This window comes from Sus scrofa, chromosome 14, assembly GCF_054392235.1.
Source record: "Sus scrofa isolate SSC_HxYL_T2T_F1_AM1 chromosome 14, Sscrofa_HxYL_maternal_Yorkshire_Landrace_v2.0, whole genome shotgun sequence".
In the NCBI taxonomy this organism is placed as follows: domain Eukaryota; kingdom Metazoa; phylum Chordata; class Mammalia; order Artiodactyla; family Suidae; genus Sus; species Sus scrofa.
In genome coordinates, this window is record NC_139396.1 from 64,139,565 (window position 1) to 64,156,034 (window position 16,470).

The following is a 16,470-nucleotide window of genomic DNA, read 5'->3' on the forward strand; positions in this document are numbered from 1 at the left end:
CAGTGCAGTGGGTTAAAGGATCTGGCCGTAGCTGTGTCATAGGTCTCTGCTGCAGCTGCAGCTCGGATTCGATACCTGGCCCAGGAACTTCCATATGCTGTAGGTGCGGTGGGGTCAGGGGGTGGGGGCAAAAACAAACAAACAAACAAACCCATCTCTGATCCAGTTCTGAGTATAAAGTCACTTGCCTTTCTTACATGGGCCACCACAGTCCTAATATGAAGCGCATTTCTGGTTACCTCTTACAGAGAAACATGCAGCTTTAGAAATCATGGAATGCATAATTAACTCCACTTTTGTGGTAAGGGCCCTCCCGGAACAAAGGGAAGGCAACATGGCATAACCAGCATCTGTGTGCACATGCAAAACTCTGTGGCAGCAAGACATAATCAGTATCCATGTGCAACTTTGTAACATAGACCATCCAACCAGAATTTGCAGAATGTATGTTATAAGGGGGACAAAGGGACCAAAATGTAAAAGGGAAAATAACAGAGGGTATATAGGATAGCGCCCTACTGCATACGGGGCTCAGCCTTTGGATGTGAATCTGCTGAGCCAGTGCCGTCACGAATAAATGCTGCTTTCTGGCAAAAAACCTCATTATCCCATCTTTCTGTATGAGAATCCTGCAACACCCAACAGATACAGTTCCTTGGTCAGGAATCTTATCTGTTTCATGAGGGACCCTCATCCCTAGGCCCTCCTGAATCTTTCCTGGCCCTTTCATCTCTGTCCATCTCCCCCCTGTGTCCACTTCATCTCTCTCTAACCCTCATTCAACCTGGTCTAGTCTTAAAGACCCTGTCTTTTCACTCAGTGAACCCTCCACTCTCTACCTCTGATTTTTTGGCCTCTCAGACCTCATTTCTCACTTTTTCTCACTTCACATTCTATTTAAGCCAACACTGATTACTGGAAGACCAGGTTCTCAAAGCCTGAATCCAGAGGAGGGGTTTAAAAGTCTTTACTATCAGAATCATGTCCCACTGTCTGAGATGACCATTAACCCAGAGTTTATGTAAAGACAGCACCATCCCTGGGTCTGCGCCACCTAGAGCCCTAGCACCGTGACTGATTCCGCGGCCACCTGCCATGTCAGAAAGCGTCGGAAATGCAGCCAACATCTCTGTCATCATCATCTCTTTCATGATGGTAATGGTTGTCAGACTGTGGGTATGTGGGTTATCTTTTTTCTTTTTTGTCTTTTTAGGGCCGCACCCACGGCAGATGGAAGTTCCCAGGCTAGGGGTCAAATCAGAGATCCAACGCCAGATCCAAGCTGTGTCTGCGACCTACACCACAGCTCATTGCAACGCTGGATCCTTAATCTACTGAGCAAGGCCAGGGATCGAACCTGCGTCCTTATGGATACTAGTCAGATTCGTTTCCACTGAGCCACAACAGGAACTCCTTGTACTTGGGTTTTCAGTGGGGCTTTCAGGGTGGGCAAATGGCTTGGGGGAAAGTGTCTTAGGGAGGGAGAGGTGTGTCATGACGAATCTGAGAAACCGTGACAACTTTCACAAAATTAATTCTTTTTGTCAGAATCATTTTCTTGACACAGATAATGCTTATGCCAATTTAACTTATTCCCCTAACAACCTTATCGGGTGCACAAAGCCAGCAGGGAACTTCAGGCTCACTCTGCTTGGTACCTCCAGCACCTGGCATGAATGAATAAAGACTTGAGTTTTATTATTTCATGTCTTTTACAATTCCTTTGTCATTTATTAAGACTTTCTGTCTTAGTGAGTTGGACACTTAATCCATTCATATTTATTTCTTTTTTGTAACATGTTTGGGTCTATAAATTTTCTACACACAGCTTTGTCTATACCTCACATAGTTCAAGTAAATTACAATAAAGAGAGCAATTAGGACAGAATTGAGGAATATGATTTCCAGCTCCTATTTTTAAAAAATGAAACTATGATTTTTGAAGTCTTTTTTTTTTAATTATTTTTTTTGTTTTGTTTTTTGGCTGCCCTGCGGCATATGGAGATCCCAGACCAGGGATCAGATCCAAGCCACAGTTGTGACCTATGCAGTTGTGGCATCACTGGATCCTTTAACCCACTATATCAGGCCAGGGATCACCACTGCAGAGACACTGCAGTCTTTTTTTTTTTTTTTTTTTTTTTTTTGTATTTTGTCTTTTTAGGGTGTTGCCTGTGGCACATGGAAGTTTCCAGCTAGGGGTCAAATCAGAGCTACAGCTACCAGCCTAAGCCACAGCCACAGCAATGCCAGATTTGAGCCGTATCTGTGGCCTACACCACAGCTCACGGCAACACTAGATCCTTAACCCACCGAGCAAGGCCAGGGATCAAAACTCATGGATATTAGTCAGGTTCATTAACCACTGAGCCATGACGGGAACTCCATTTTTTAAAAAAGATGCCATATCATAGTTTCTAGGAAAACATTACTCTCTGCAGGAAGAATGAAAAAGTTTTCTCTGTCAGCATCCTGACCAGAGCACCCAGGACACTGTGTGCACCTCCTGTGGTTTGACCCTCACATATTTTTGCCTTCTGCCTAGGTGATGCTGAGGACCAACCAGGACACTGTTGGAGGCTTCTTCCCAGCTGGTCAAGATGTGGCCTGGTGGCTGGCGAGTGGGTGAGAGTTTCCTGGAAATATATTTCCTCTGTGTGTGTCTCAGTGAATAAAGGAAATGCCGAGAATGATGACAAGTTCTGATGTGCAATGGAATTTGATGTTTGGCTTCCTCCTGGCGTCTTGTTGTATCAGGGGAACCCGTACCATGGCAACACTTGGTTGGGTATGCAGTGGTGCTCAGTCAGTGCTTCATTAACAGAAGGGAAATGGAGATCGGGTAATGATCTGGCCATTGTGATTAAAGTAGATAAGCATGATCAATAGCAAACTTGAAGTGGATTTTTATTGAGGTGTCTAATCAGATACTGCCTTCCTAGTGCTGTATTTGAGAAATAGTCAAGGATCATTCAGTCCCATAACCACAAATGAGCTCAGCCCCGCTCCCAGCCCCAAATGACTGACTAAGAAATGTGACCTTGTAGATGGCTGGAAAGCGAGTAGAGAGCAGTGCTTTGAGGAATGGCCACTGCCCGAGTCCCAGACTCCAGTTATGATCATTAGAACTGGTGCTCATCTGTGCCTGCTCAAGATATCTCTCTTGATCTTTGAGATTTAAGACTAGTAGGCAATGTGACGGAAAGAGAGATGGAGGAGAGGGTCCCATGGCCAGGAGGATGGAGCAGGACTCCTTCCTACCTAGAACTGGGTTCCTTGAGGATAATTAAAGGTGCAAGGGCTAATGGATGTTTAGCAGTTCTTCCCCCTCCCAACCTTAGTTATAGTAAAATACATATAATACAAAAATTCCCATTTTACTAATTTTAAGAGAACAATCTATGGTATTAATTTTATTCACAATATTGTACAACATCATTGAGTTCTATTTCCAAAATCCTTTCATCAGCCCAAATAGAAATTGTCCCTTCATTAAGCAAAGACTCCTCATTCCTCTCTCCCCACACACTGGTAAATTGTCATCTACTTTATATCTCAATGAATTTGCCTATTCTAGAAAATTTTATATAAGTGGAACCCTACGGTGTTTCCTTTTGTGTTTGGTTTATTTCACTTAGCATAATATTTTTGAAGTTCATCATGTGGTAGCATGTATCAGAATTTCATTCTTTTTCTTTAGGCTGAATGATATACATTGTATTATGCACATTTTATTTGGACATTCATCTAGCAATTGGATTGTCTACCTATTTCAAGTAAAGCTGCTATGAACATTGGAATACACATGTTTGTTTGAGTCCCTGATTTCAGTTCTTTGGGGTGTATATCTAGGCATGGAAGTGCTGAATAATATGTTAATTCTATAGTTGACTTTTGAGAAATCACCAAACTATTTCCACAGCACCTGCCCCAGAGCCTGCTCCATTTCAAATTCCCAGCAGCAACATAGAAGAGTTCCAATTTCTCCACATCTTAACTAACACTTATTTTCCTACTATTATTATTATAATACCATGTAGTAAGTGTGAGAAGTGGTATATCATTGTGGTTTTGATTTGCATTTTCTTAGTAACTACTGATGCCACTGAATTGACCACTTTATTTTATTGCCTTTTAAGGCCACACCTGTGGCTTATGGAAGTTCCCAAGCTCGGGGTCAAATCGGAGCTCTAGGTGCCAGCCTATGCCACAGCCACAGCAACCGGGGATCCAAGCCTCGTCTGCAACCTACACCACAGCTCACAGCATGGATGGATCCCTGACCCACTGAGCAAGGCCAGGGATCAAACCTGCATCCTTATGGATATTAGTTGGATTCGTTTCTGCTGCACCACAATGGGAACTCCCTGAATTGACCACTTTAAAATGGTTAGAATATTGAATGTTATGTGAATTTTACCACAGTAAATTTTAAAGGCTTGCTCATGGATAGAATGTGGGATAAGAGGAAGTTAAGATTCTATTGCATTTTTTAAGGGAGTTACGGACTGGAGGAGCCTTTAAGCACTCACTGTGTTACAGTCCCTACTTCATTCTCTTCTTTGTCTAAGCATGCTCATTCTCACCCCAGGGCCTTTGCACCTGCTCTACCATGTGCTGGGAATGATTTCGATCTCTATTTATTGACATAGAGAGATGTTCACGTTTTAAGTGAAAAAGCTGGGTTTTCTTTTCCATTCATGTTCATGGAAACATTACATAGAATAACTGTATCAGCAAGATGTTTTCAAGATGATATAGTATCACAATAAAGTGAGATATTATACAATAATATTTACAGTAGTAGTAGTGGTAGTAATAGTACAGTTATCTTTAGTAGCTAGCCTTTTTTTCCCTAGGTGTGTGTTAAGCACTTTACATTCACTACTTCATTTAAGTCTCATGTCATTCCAATGAGGTGATCATATTATACCCACTTGAAAGACGAGAAAACTGAGGCTAGGAGCACGTCACCATCTCCCACCTCTTCCGAGCCTGGCAACAGCAAACACTGAATAAACGGTGCTGTCTTTCCCAGCCCCTTAGAAGGCTAGTGGGCATGGTGCGTGGGTGGTCCCTCAAGGAGGCGGACTAGCGCGGGAGGCGCGGGAGAAGAGGATGTGTGTCCGGCGGGGAGGAGCCTCCCTCACGGACCTAAGCCGCCAGCGCCGCTCTTCGGAGGGTGGGGCGGCTGTGGCGGGGCTGACGTAGGGCGCCTAGGCCGTCACTCGGCGCTTGCCCCGCCCAGCCGCGGCTGCTGCAGCTGAGCCCGCCTCGAGCGCCCGGGAGTCGCTGCCGCCGCCGCCGCCGCCGCCTCCCCCCACCCCCGGGACTCGGATCGCGCGCGCAGTCATGGCTTCGGGGCCGGCGGGTAAGGGGGCGCGGGGCGCGAGGGCTGCAAGAGAGCCGTCCCAGACCCCCGGCCTCCAGCACCCGGCTGACTGGCCACTCTCTTGTGTCGCCCCACAGAGGCGGAGACCCGACAGAGGCTGCTGCGCACCGTCAAGAAGGAGGTAGGTGCTGGGTGGGGGGTTTGTTTGACCCCAGGGAGGGGGCCGACGTACTCACCTGGGAAAGCATCTCCAATGGAGAGGTGGCCACCTTGGTGGTAGGGCTCACCTGGGTGGGTGCGTACTTCCTGCAGGCTGGAGGCAGGTGAGTATGGGGATGGGAGCCTGGGAGGGGGATCTGGATGTTTTTATGCTGTGTACACGGGCTTCTGCAGCGAGAGGGCCTTCCAGGTGAGGGGCACAGCTGAATGTGTCTGGGTAGGACCCCCTTTTGCAGCAGAGTATGTGAGTGGGTCTCACCAGGGTGAGAAAAGCATCTGGAGGCCTGGATGGGGCAGCCAGAGGACCAGACTTTAGGAGAGGGGAAAAATTCACTTTGGGAAAATAAGGCCTCCCACTCACCTTTCCTCTAAATTCTCAGCCCTTGGGGCCACCACCAGAGAGGGAGAGTCCCCAGGTCAGTGGGTTACTCCATTTGTGGGCATGTTCCCATGCCCTCCTGGCAAGCAGGGTCCCCTGAACCCCCATCTCACGCCCCCAGGAGGGTGATATTCATTCGGGGTTCAGCTGCCCCTCAGTGCCTTCATTCTCCCTGGGATTAGAGGGGAGCCCAGTCTAGCCTTCAGAGTTAATATCTTACGATTTCCCACAGAGCGGGAGAATCTATAGTGACGGGTGCCTGGGGAAGCATTTAGATGCTTGGACTGTGTGTGTGTGTGTGTTTGTGTGTGTATACATGTACACATGCACATGCCTGTGTGGGTGAGGACACGTAGCTGTAAGTGCGTGTACCTGAGAATGCTTGTGCATCTGCCTAGAGATATCGAAATATATCTCTGTGTGTACATGTATCTGTGTTTTTATCTGTTTTTGTGTCTATGATGTGTATCTGTGTGATGCAGGAATCTGTGAATGAGTAAGGCTGTGACTGTATGTGTGTGTGCGTATGTGTGTATATCTCTGAGTATGTGACATGGGATGTGTGAGTCCCTCTGTGAAACAGTGAGGCCATGACTGTGTGTGTCTGCATGTGTGCATCATCCTCCTGTCACCCTGCTTACCCCATATCTTTCCACCTTGGACCCCATCACTATTGACCCTGTATCAGCTCTGCATCCTGAGTGCTCAGTTCTGGACCAGAATGGCCGCAGACCTTGGGGGCTGGCCTGATCTTGTGCCTCTGTGTATGTTGGGGATGTCAGCATCTGGCAAAGGTGCTGACCACCAAGAAGCCTCTCCCTGCATGGTGGCAGATAGCTACCCAGGGCAGCCTCAAGGCTGACACCTGTTGCTGCCCCTCCCCCTCAGGCAGAATGGGTGTGTGTTGGGGGGCACTTCCTGTTGTTATTTAAACAGCTCCAGGCAGGTTGCACATTCTAGCATTTCTGATTAAGGAGACATACAGAATACATGGAATCTCTCAGAAAGGCCCAGAATTTTTCAGCTCTGGCCTCGTAGAGACCCCTGTGGGAACCTGAAGAAAGATCTGTCTAGACCTTTTTTCTGTCAAAACCCACTGACAACAGTTTTCTGGTGACTCTTTCAGGAAAGGGTATGTATAGACCCTCCAACCCCCCAAAAACCTTCAGGTAAAAAGTTTGCAGTCTTTTTATTCATTGTTTAATCAAACCTGTAATGTCTGCTCCCCAAATGTTTTCACCTGGAATGGCTGTTTTGAGGAAATGGTTGGCTGATTCAGCTGTTGGGAGGCTACAGGCAGAAGAGCATGTGAGCCAGGCACCCTAGAGGGAGTGCTTCCTGGCTCTGGGCAGGGCTCTGGCTGGGTCCTGGTCCCAGCTCTGACACCCGCTCCCTTCATGCCCTGGACAAGTTCCTTCCCCTCTCAGGAACTCGGTTTCCATATCCGGAGGAGGAAGCATTGGTCCAGGACCTCCTGGGAGGTCCTGTCTGTGACAGTCTAGTTTGGATTATTGGCCCAGCTATGGAACTGCATCCAGTCTCCTGGGAGCAGCTAGGTTAGGGTCTGGGATGAACTTTCTGCCTGGCTCAAGGTGGAGGCCATCTCCTGGTCAGAGGGACCTCTTGGCATCCTGCTTGGTGACTGAGGGTGGGGAAGGGAAGAACCTTGCAAGTTTGGGCAAAGAGCCTCAAGTACCCATTGACCTTGACCTGCAACCAGAAGACAGGACTTACCATGCAAATTGATGGCTGTTTCTGAATTTTGCATTGCTTGGGGCACATTGTTTTAGTAGCTAGTGCTTCCAATTATCAGAGAATATGCTGTGCCATGTCCTGTGTGCACAGTAATTTTATGAGGTGAGGTTGTCTTTGTTTTAGAGGCAAGGAAACTGAGGCTCAGAGAGGAGGAATGAGTTCCTCAATAGCACACAACTCAGTAGAGACTTACCCTCTAGGCCTGTCTGACATCAGAGCCAGGCTCTTACCCCCTAAATCACAAGCATGCCAAGCCACATCTGCACACCACCACAGTCTCAGCATGTGTGGGTGGTATAATTTCCATTGTATAGATGAAAAAACTGGCTTGGAGAGAGTAAATGATGTTTCAAGGGCACAGAACCAGTGAAGGAGAATAGTCTTCTTTCTGTGAGCCTCTTGTTCAGTGTGCCCCCCACCCCCACCCAGGCATGGTCACAAATCCATGCCCCCTCAAAGCAGACCTCCTCTCTCCTTCCCTTCCTCTGCCCACCTCTTTGGGGAGCATCTCCAGAGCAGCGGTTAGGAGAGCTCTGTGCCTGGAGAAAGCTGGCAGTCAAGTCAGGTGTTCCTTCTCTTCACCCTCTGGGTTCAGAGCCACATCCCTAGCTATCAGAGCCTCACCCAGAGGCACCTCCCTTCCTTCTTTCTGGAAGGGATGGCTTAACAGTTGGTCTCTGTAGATTAGCCAGGCAGGTCTGCGAGCTTTGCCTGAGCCACTGAAGCCATGAAGGCCAGCAGAGGTTGTGGGACTGGAAGGGCCATCCCTTGGGGAACCATTATGAGCTAGCTCCCTGTAGCGGGTCAGGAAGGAGCTTTGGGCTCAGCCAGAGCTGGGTTCAAATCCCAGTGCACTTATTTATTGCAGAGCATCTGTGTGTTAGGCTCTTTGGATACCACAGTGAACAAGATCAGCCCTGCCCTCTGGGTGCTAACATTCCAGTGGCCAGACCCTGACAGACATCCCGAGTGTAATTAAAGGCCTAATTGCAGGCTGTGAACTGAGGTCTGAAGGAGAGGGACGTGGCATCACAAGGACATAGAAAAGGGAGATGTAACTGAATGCAGGTGGCTCAGGAGGGCTTCCTGGAGGAAGTGACATTTAAGAAGATGTGTGGAGGATAAGTAGGCTTTTTAGATGCAGGTATGAGGTAGGTAGAGACAGAAGAAAACCGTACTGGTGGAGGGAACTGCATATGCAAAGACTTAGTAGCTGGAGGGGGCACCATGAATTTGAGGAATGAGAGGACTCAGATATGGCTGGAAAACAGACAGAGAATGGTTCCGTATGCAGAAGGGGGCAGAACAGGTGGTCTTAACCTAAAAGTAAGAGGCAAGGAGTGGGGAGGACATGAGGAATATGGAAAGAAGAGGGTGAAGCTGAAACTGATTGTGTGTCAATTGCACAATCTTGGACAAGCATCTGTCTTTACCTTCACAAGTGGCTGGGTTTCATTTTATTCATAATGAGGGTGAAAATTACTCACCTGTCAGGATAAGCCATGTGAAAATACCCACCACCTTAGCCTAAGTTTCTCCAGGGCAGGAATCTTATTTTTGTCTCTCTCCCCAGTGCCACCCAGGAAAAGCTGGGGACAGTGTGGCCTCAGTATAATTGCATCCAGTTAAATCCAAATGACTCTATCTTGGCTCCCTTCACCCTTTCCTCCTTTTCCCTCCCTGCCTCCACCCCATAATTTTGTTTTGGTTCCCAGAGCAGCAGGGACTGGCTTCTCGTTGCCATGACGACTGCCTTTAAAGGAGCCAGCCATGTGACTGAGTTGATAACAGAAGCAAAGTGACTAACTGCCTTGTTTTCCTGCCTGGGGTTGGGCCTGGGAGGCCTCTTAATTGGAGGGAGGAAGGCAGGGGGCTTGTGGGTGGGAATAGAGACCCCAGGAAGGAGGCAGGGGATGCAGTGGGTGCTGGAGAGGAACTGTGTTTAGCTCTCACACCAGAGCTGGTGTGAGGGCTGTCCTGAGGAACCTCCGTCACAGCAGCTGAACTGGGCTTGTCTGGGGAGCAAGCCTCCCCCACCTCTGCCCTCCCCCAGAGTGGAAGACCTAGACAGGGGATGTGGATGGCTTGTGCTGAGAAAGTTGGAGGAAACTGAGAGGGAGACAGCTGATGTCACTACTGGCGTCCATGGTGTTGTCACTCTAACCCAGTGGCTCTTAATGAAGGAGGGGAAACAATTTTGCCTCCCAGGTGGGATTGCCAGATAACATACAGGTCACACAGTAGAATTCAAATTTCATATAAACAGTGAATAATTGTAAGTATATATTGCAAAATCTGGCAACTCTACCCCAGGGGACATTTGGCAACGTCTGGAGACATTTTTTGTTTGTTTGTTTGCTTTTTTGGGCCCCACCTGCAACATATGAAAGTTCCCAGGCTAGGGGTCGAATCAGAGCTACAGCCCGTTGGCCTACGCCATAGCCACAGCAATGCAGGATCCAAGCCACATCTGTGGCCTATACCATAGCTCACAGCACACCAGATCCTTAACTCACTGAGCAAGGCTAGGGATCAAATCTGCATCTTCATGGGTACCATTCTGGTTCGTTAACTCCTGAGCCACAAAGGGAACTCCTCGAGACATTTTTGGTTGTCATAGCTGGTGGTGCTGCTAGCATCTAGGGGGAAGGGACCAGGGATGCTGTCCAGCATCCTTCAGAGCACAGGACAGCCCCCACCACAAGCAAGGATCCCACACAGAATAGCACTGCTGCACTGCATGTTCCCCAAATGCTGCCTCCTTCACCTCATGATAGCCCCATTTCTGCACACCCCTGATTCACTGAGGGCAGAGGTACAGAGCTGCAAGCTTCAGCAGAGTTCCTGGCAGCAGACTTGGGGTCAGATGTGTGTAGGGGAAGGAGACGAGGCAGGCAACAGCCATTAGTCCCAGCTGGTGCAGGGCTGTGGAGGCCAGACTGCAGCCCTTGCTCCATCAGATGGTGGAGCACTCTAGAAGATTTCGGAGCAGGGGAGGGTCTTGCTTGGAGTTGGAGTTCAGGAAGTTTCAGCTGACTGCAGGGGCCAGGATGGACCCTTTTTGCCAGTTTTTTTAGAGGAAAACATCATTCCTTCTTTCCTTCCTTCCACAGATATTTATTGAGCATCTACTAGGTGTTAGGCACTGTTTTAGGAACTTCAGATTGAGAAGTGAGCAAAGCAGCACCCTGCTCACGTGCTCTTGTGAAGCCTATAGTCTAGTTGGGGATAGATGGATAAATAATAAACATGTATTAGAAGCGACAGGTGCTGTAAGGAAATAAAGCTGGAAAGGTGGTGGAGAGGGTAGGAAGGGCCCTCCAGAGCGGATGCTCAGGGATCGCCTCTCTGACAAGGTGATGTTGAACAGAGGGTCCCACCTGGCAGACATCTGCAGAAAGGGTGTTCCTGACAGGGAACAGCATATGCAAAGGCCTTGAGTGGGAAGCTGGATATCAAGGAGGCCAGTGATGCTGGAGCAGAGGGAAGAGGAGACGAGGTTATAGAAAGAGCAGGAGGCTGATGGTGCAGGGCCTATGCCCCCCCCCTTTGGCCTTTACTCTGAGTGAAATCGGGAATGGGGTGGGGGAGGGACAGAAATGCATTCACCTCTGTTGTGGATGCAGGGCGGGCAGTGCATGAAGGGGACAAATGAGGATACGAAGTCCTTAGGCAAGGGCTAAAACTCCTGTCATTCCTTCTGAGCTTTCCATTCTTGGGCTGGAAATCACAGCCCCACATTCCCCTGCTGGGCCAAGTAGAGGTTCCAAAAATGTGTGCTGATCGAATGAACGGAAGCAGGACTACTGGGTGGGATATTTTGGGCCCTCTGATGCTCACAGGGTTGACTCAAATCAGTTTGTGTGTGTCGTGTTTTAGGGCTTAAGATGGCAGGAATTCTCATGAATAATGCAGCCGTATCCGCCCGCACACAGTCCATTTTGATGCTTTTTTCAGATCTCTGGCGACAGGACTTCCAGGAGCTTTTGATAGTGATGGGCTCGGGTTTGATGTGAGGCAGGTGGCGGAAGGGACCTGGCTTTCTTTGCTTAGCTTTGTCCTGTGCAGTCTGCTGGATCCCCCCTTGCAGTAACCTCCCGAGGGTCCCTGGGAGAGGGTGGTAGCGTTTGCTGCTGGTTGGCAGGTGGGGCAGGGCATTTCTGTCACCCCACTGGGCCCACAGTTGTTGGCTGAAGACCCCAGGATAGGAAATGAGGATACCCGAGTCCCTGTCCCAACACTGCCCCTAACAACCTTTGGCCTCCTGGCTGCGGGTCCTTTCTCCTGTCTTGTTCTCCTGCTTTCTAAGTGGACAAGGATTCTAAGAACCTCAAGCCATCTCACTTGGCTGGCATCACTTTCCCAACGCCAAGGCTTCCCCCGTATTTTCTCTACTCTGACTTTGCCAAGTCTGTATTTGAGACTTATTAAAACTCAGCTGATAAGCCTTTTGGGGAGCCTTCACACAAGGAAAACAAAGTCTCAATGAAAGCCATTAGAATGGGATAGAAGAAGGGTGTTTTTTGTTTTTTGTTTTAAACAATGTTTCCTGGGCATTTTATTTGGCTGACCTCATTTAATTATCTCAGTCCCCCATAAGTGGATACAACGTTCTCCATTGCAGAGAAGGATACTGAGGCACAGAGTTGGCAGATAACTCGCTTTTGGTCACAGAGATTGTCAGTGGTACAGCTTGGGGGCCTGGTTCCAGAATCCTGCTCTGGAGCCAAAACCAATGACTCACATGTGCTTATGAGAGCGTGGAGTTGGGGGAAAGGCCAAGCTTTAGAACCAGACAGCCTTGAGTTCAGGTCGCAGCCCTGACGTTTAGAAGCTGTAGGAACCTCTCTGGCTTGAGTTTCCTCATGAATCAGACACCAGGGCATCTGTTATCTACAGTCCAACAGTGCTGTTATGCTATCATGCAGGACAGTATTTGTGGAAGGGCCAGGCACAGTACTTGGCTTCTCCAGTAAGAGCGAGATGGAACTCATTCACAGAAGGACATTTTGCTGCCCCCTCTGGTCACATTGAATTTGCAGATGCCCTCAACATGGGATCTTGCTCTCCCTGGGTAAGCCCAGCTGTGGGTGCCAGGGCCACAGGAGCAGAGATAGTCTGGGAAGAGGTGTGTTGGAGGCTCCAGAGGGACTGAGCCCCTGCGGGGAGAGTTGGGAAGGCTGAGTCTTGACTGACTGCAGTGCCACACAGGGGTGGGCAGCTGGAGCTTCGCTCTGGGTCTGGCTGCTCATCAACCCCTGTGGAGATAATCCCAGAGCTTCAGGAAGGCAGAAACCCTCATAAGCCTGCTGACCCTGCCACTTAGTTGCTGTGAGCCTCTGGGTGAGGTGGCCAGGAGGGCTGAACTCCAATGGGGGGTGGCATAATTTTCTTTCTTTTAGTAGTATAGGAAGATAGGCGATGGAAAGACCTTTGTGCTTTTTCTTCACAAAATCTTGAAGAAATTCAAATTCTGGGTTCTGTAAAGGACAGTAACATGTCCTGTTACAGTAGACCCTATCCAAAAATCAGATAACTAAAGCCCCAAGAGATCAAGGGCCTTGGTGATACCTGGGGCATTGAATGACTTTTCCTCTAATTATTGTTATTTAGTGAAATAGGTTGAAATAGAAAGTTAGAATTAGAGCAACTGTCATTTCTTTTTTTGTTGTTATTTTTTTCTTTTAAGAAATAAAGACATCTTTACCACTACCATTTGTTATTATTTTTTGCTTTTTAGGACTGCACCTGCGGCATATGGAGGTTCCCAGGCTAGGGGTCGAATCAGAGCTACAGCTACTGGCCTATACCACAGCCCAGCAACACGGGATCTGAGCTGCATCTGCGAACTACACCACAGCTCACAGCAATGCCGGATCCCCTCTACCCACTGAGCAAGGCCAGGGATTGAACCCAAATCCTCATGGATACTAGTTGGATTCGTTTCCACTGCACCACGATGGAAACTCTACCACTACCATTTATTAAATACTACTCTAACTGCTTTACTCTGTCTCATTTAATCCACAAAGCAATTTTCCTACAGAGTAGGTGAAGATAACAATTCCTCTTTACTAATGAGGAAATTGAAGCTCAGGGAAGTTAAGAAACCACACTAAGATCACACAGCTGAGAAGCAGCAGGGCAGGATATTTTAGCCAGCTCCATCCATTTCAAGTTGGGTATAACTTGCTAGCGAAACTAGTTAAAAATAATAAGTAATATATAAGTATAAAGTAGAAAAGGAGAGGCTAAGTAAGAAATGAGTCTGTTGAGGCCTTCTTTTGTGATACAGTGGGTTAAGGATCTGGCATTGTCACTGTGGTGGCTTAGGTCACTGCTGTGGCATGGGTTTGGTCTCTGGCCTAGGAATTTTTATGTGCCATGGCTGTGGCCAAAAGAGGAAAGGAAGGGAGGGAGGGAGGAAGGAAGGGAGGGAGGGAGGAAGGAAGGAAGGAAGGAATCAATCTATTGGTTCAAAGGTTTGGGAAGCTTGGAATGACCACCTTCAGGTACAGCTGTATCCAGGGCTTCCAATGATATCATCAGGATCCTGTCTCTTTCTGTCTCTATGGGGAGGTAGAGAATTAATTGCCCAGCCACTCTCAGGACACAGTCTGCCAGCTTGGCATCAACAGAAACAGAGCTTCCCCTTCCCCATGCTTCTAGCCTGGGTCACATGCTCCTTTTGCACCATTGGCTGTGAGACAGATTTCTCTGATTGGTCAAGCCTGGAAGAGCAAAGTATGGAGTCAGCCCTGTGAGAGTAAGGGAGGTGACCCAGAGGGGAGTCGAGGTGAAATGACCAGATGGAGAAGGAAACCAGGTCACAGATGTCCACCTTGACAGCCTGAGGGTGCTGCATTTGGAGCTCAGCCCCTAGGTGGCTATTCTGGAGCTCTCTGCCCAGCTGTGATCCCAAGTGTTGCCTGTGTGCCCCATGTCTGCTGGATGAGGGATGTCAGTGTGCAAAACTCTGAATTGTGCAGACACTTTGTATTTTGCACACTTTGTACATACAGCTGCGAAGAGAGTATTCTGTTATCCTCAGGATCTGGAAGGGATATACCTCCAAGATACCCGAATACGGTTCAGAAACACCCTGTCAGATGCTGGGGTATAAAGATGAATACAGTACAGTTTCCCAACCTCCACATGCTCAGAAATGAAGTGGTGCCTCCTGCTTTCTAACCCAGTGAGCCCTCTAATAACAATAGTGACAACTTCTAATCATAATTAGTGTCTTTCGGCACCTACTGTATTTCAGTCCTGTACTGTCCAATGTGAACTGCTAGTCATGTGCTTATATTGACATTTAAATGAAATTAAATTTAAAATACTGTTCCTCAACTACAATACACGTTTCAAGTGCTCAGTAGCCCCATGTTACTAGTGATACCATATTGGACAATGCAAGAATAGAGCATTTCCAGGAAGTTCTATCATGTTCTAAACATACTAAGTGCTTTATATCCATCAACATATTTAATTTAAAAAAAGAAAGACCTGGAGTTCCCGTCGGGCGCAGTGGTTAACGAATCCGACTAGGAAGCATGAGGTTGTGGGTTCCATCCCTGCCCTTGCTTAGTGAGTTAACGATCCAGCGTTGCCGTGAGCTGCGGTGTAGGTTGCAGACGTGGCTCGGATCCCGAGTTGCTGTGGCTCTGGCGTAGGCCAGTGGCTACGCTCCGATTCGACCCCTAGCCTGGGAACCTCCATATGCCGCGGGAACGGCACAAGAAATAGCAAAAAGACCAAAAAAAAAAAAAAAAAAAAAAAAAAGAAAGAAAGACCTTCGGAGTTCCCTTCATGGCTCAGCAGTTAATGAACCTGACTGGCATATCTGTGAGGACACAGGTTTGATCCCTGGCTGCGTTCAGCGGTTTAAGGATCCAGCATTGCTGTGAGCTGTGGTGTAGGTCGCAGACTTGAATCGGACCCTGCGTTGCTATGGCTGTGACGTAGGCCGGCAGCTGTAGCTCTGATTATACCCCTAGCCTGGGAACCTCTATATGCTGCAGGTGTGGCCCTAAAAAGCAAAATAAATAAATAAATAAATAATGAAAATAAAAAAGACCTCAGAGGTGTGTGCGTGTGGGGAAGGTCTTATTTATTATCCCACTTTACAGATGGGTAAACCGAGGCATAGCAGAAGTGAAGTGACTTGCCCAAGGTCACAGAGCTGGTAAGAATTAAGATTTTAACCCAGCCCTTCAACACAGTATCTTCCTGCTTTTCCTTCTCAGGTTAGCTGGAGGTGGTTAGTCCATTTTATGGTTCAGCCTGTGCGTGTTTTAAGCAACCATCTGGGAATTCTGTTTCCTACTTTCCTGCAGCCACCCAGACCCCTGAAATTTGGGCAACCTTCCAGAGACTCTCGGCACCCTTCAGAGGCCGCATGTGCCTTCCTCACCTGTGAGGCCTGTGGGTCTGTGGAGACTAGGCATGTTGTCAGGGGAGCCACCACCCGTGGTGGGCAGAGCACTGGGAGAAAGCTGGAGGGTGTCTGGGGTGTGGACTGGGAATGTAACACACGCAGGCCCTTCTCTCTGGGCATGGGGGCTGGCCGGGGGACTGCCTTCTCTGCTCTACCGTCTCCATCAGTGGCTGTGTGTGGCAGTGTTGGCCAGAGGAGCCTTTTGGCCAAGATGTCCCTAGTGAATGCTCTGGAATCAGGCACGGGAGAGGCTCCTTGTCAAGGGGTGTCTGGGGTACCTGTGCAGGGCGGTGAGGATGGGCTTCTTGGTAAGAACCCCGTTTTCGGCCGCAGAACACCTTTCCTTCC

General features: G+C 48.4%; 1 protein-coding gene across 12 annotated transcripts in view; it reads left to right on the forward strand.

Moving 5' to 3' along the window:
• Window positions 1-5,261: 5,261 nt before the first annotated feature.
• SGSM1 (small G protein signaling modulator 1) overlaps window positions 5,262-16,470 on the forward strand; it is a 92,864-nt gene continuing 81,655 nt past the window's right edge. For all 12 annotated transcript variants that reach the window (XR_014826449.1, XR_014826450.1, XR_014826451.1 and 9 more), the window contains exons 1-2: window positions 5,262-5,371; window positions 5,470-5,513. Coding sequence is in view for 7 of the 12 variants with exons in the window: in XM_013982985.3 (XP_013838439.1) it covers window positions 5,353-5,371; window positions 5,470-5,513 (63 nt within the window). In the remaining 5 variants the exon portion in view is untranslated. The remainder of the gene's footprint in view (window positions 5,372-5,469; window positions 5,514-16,470) is intronic.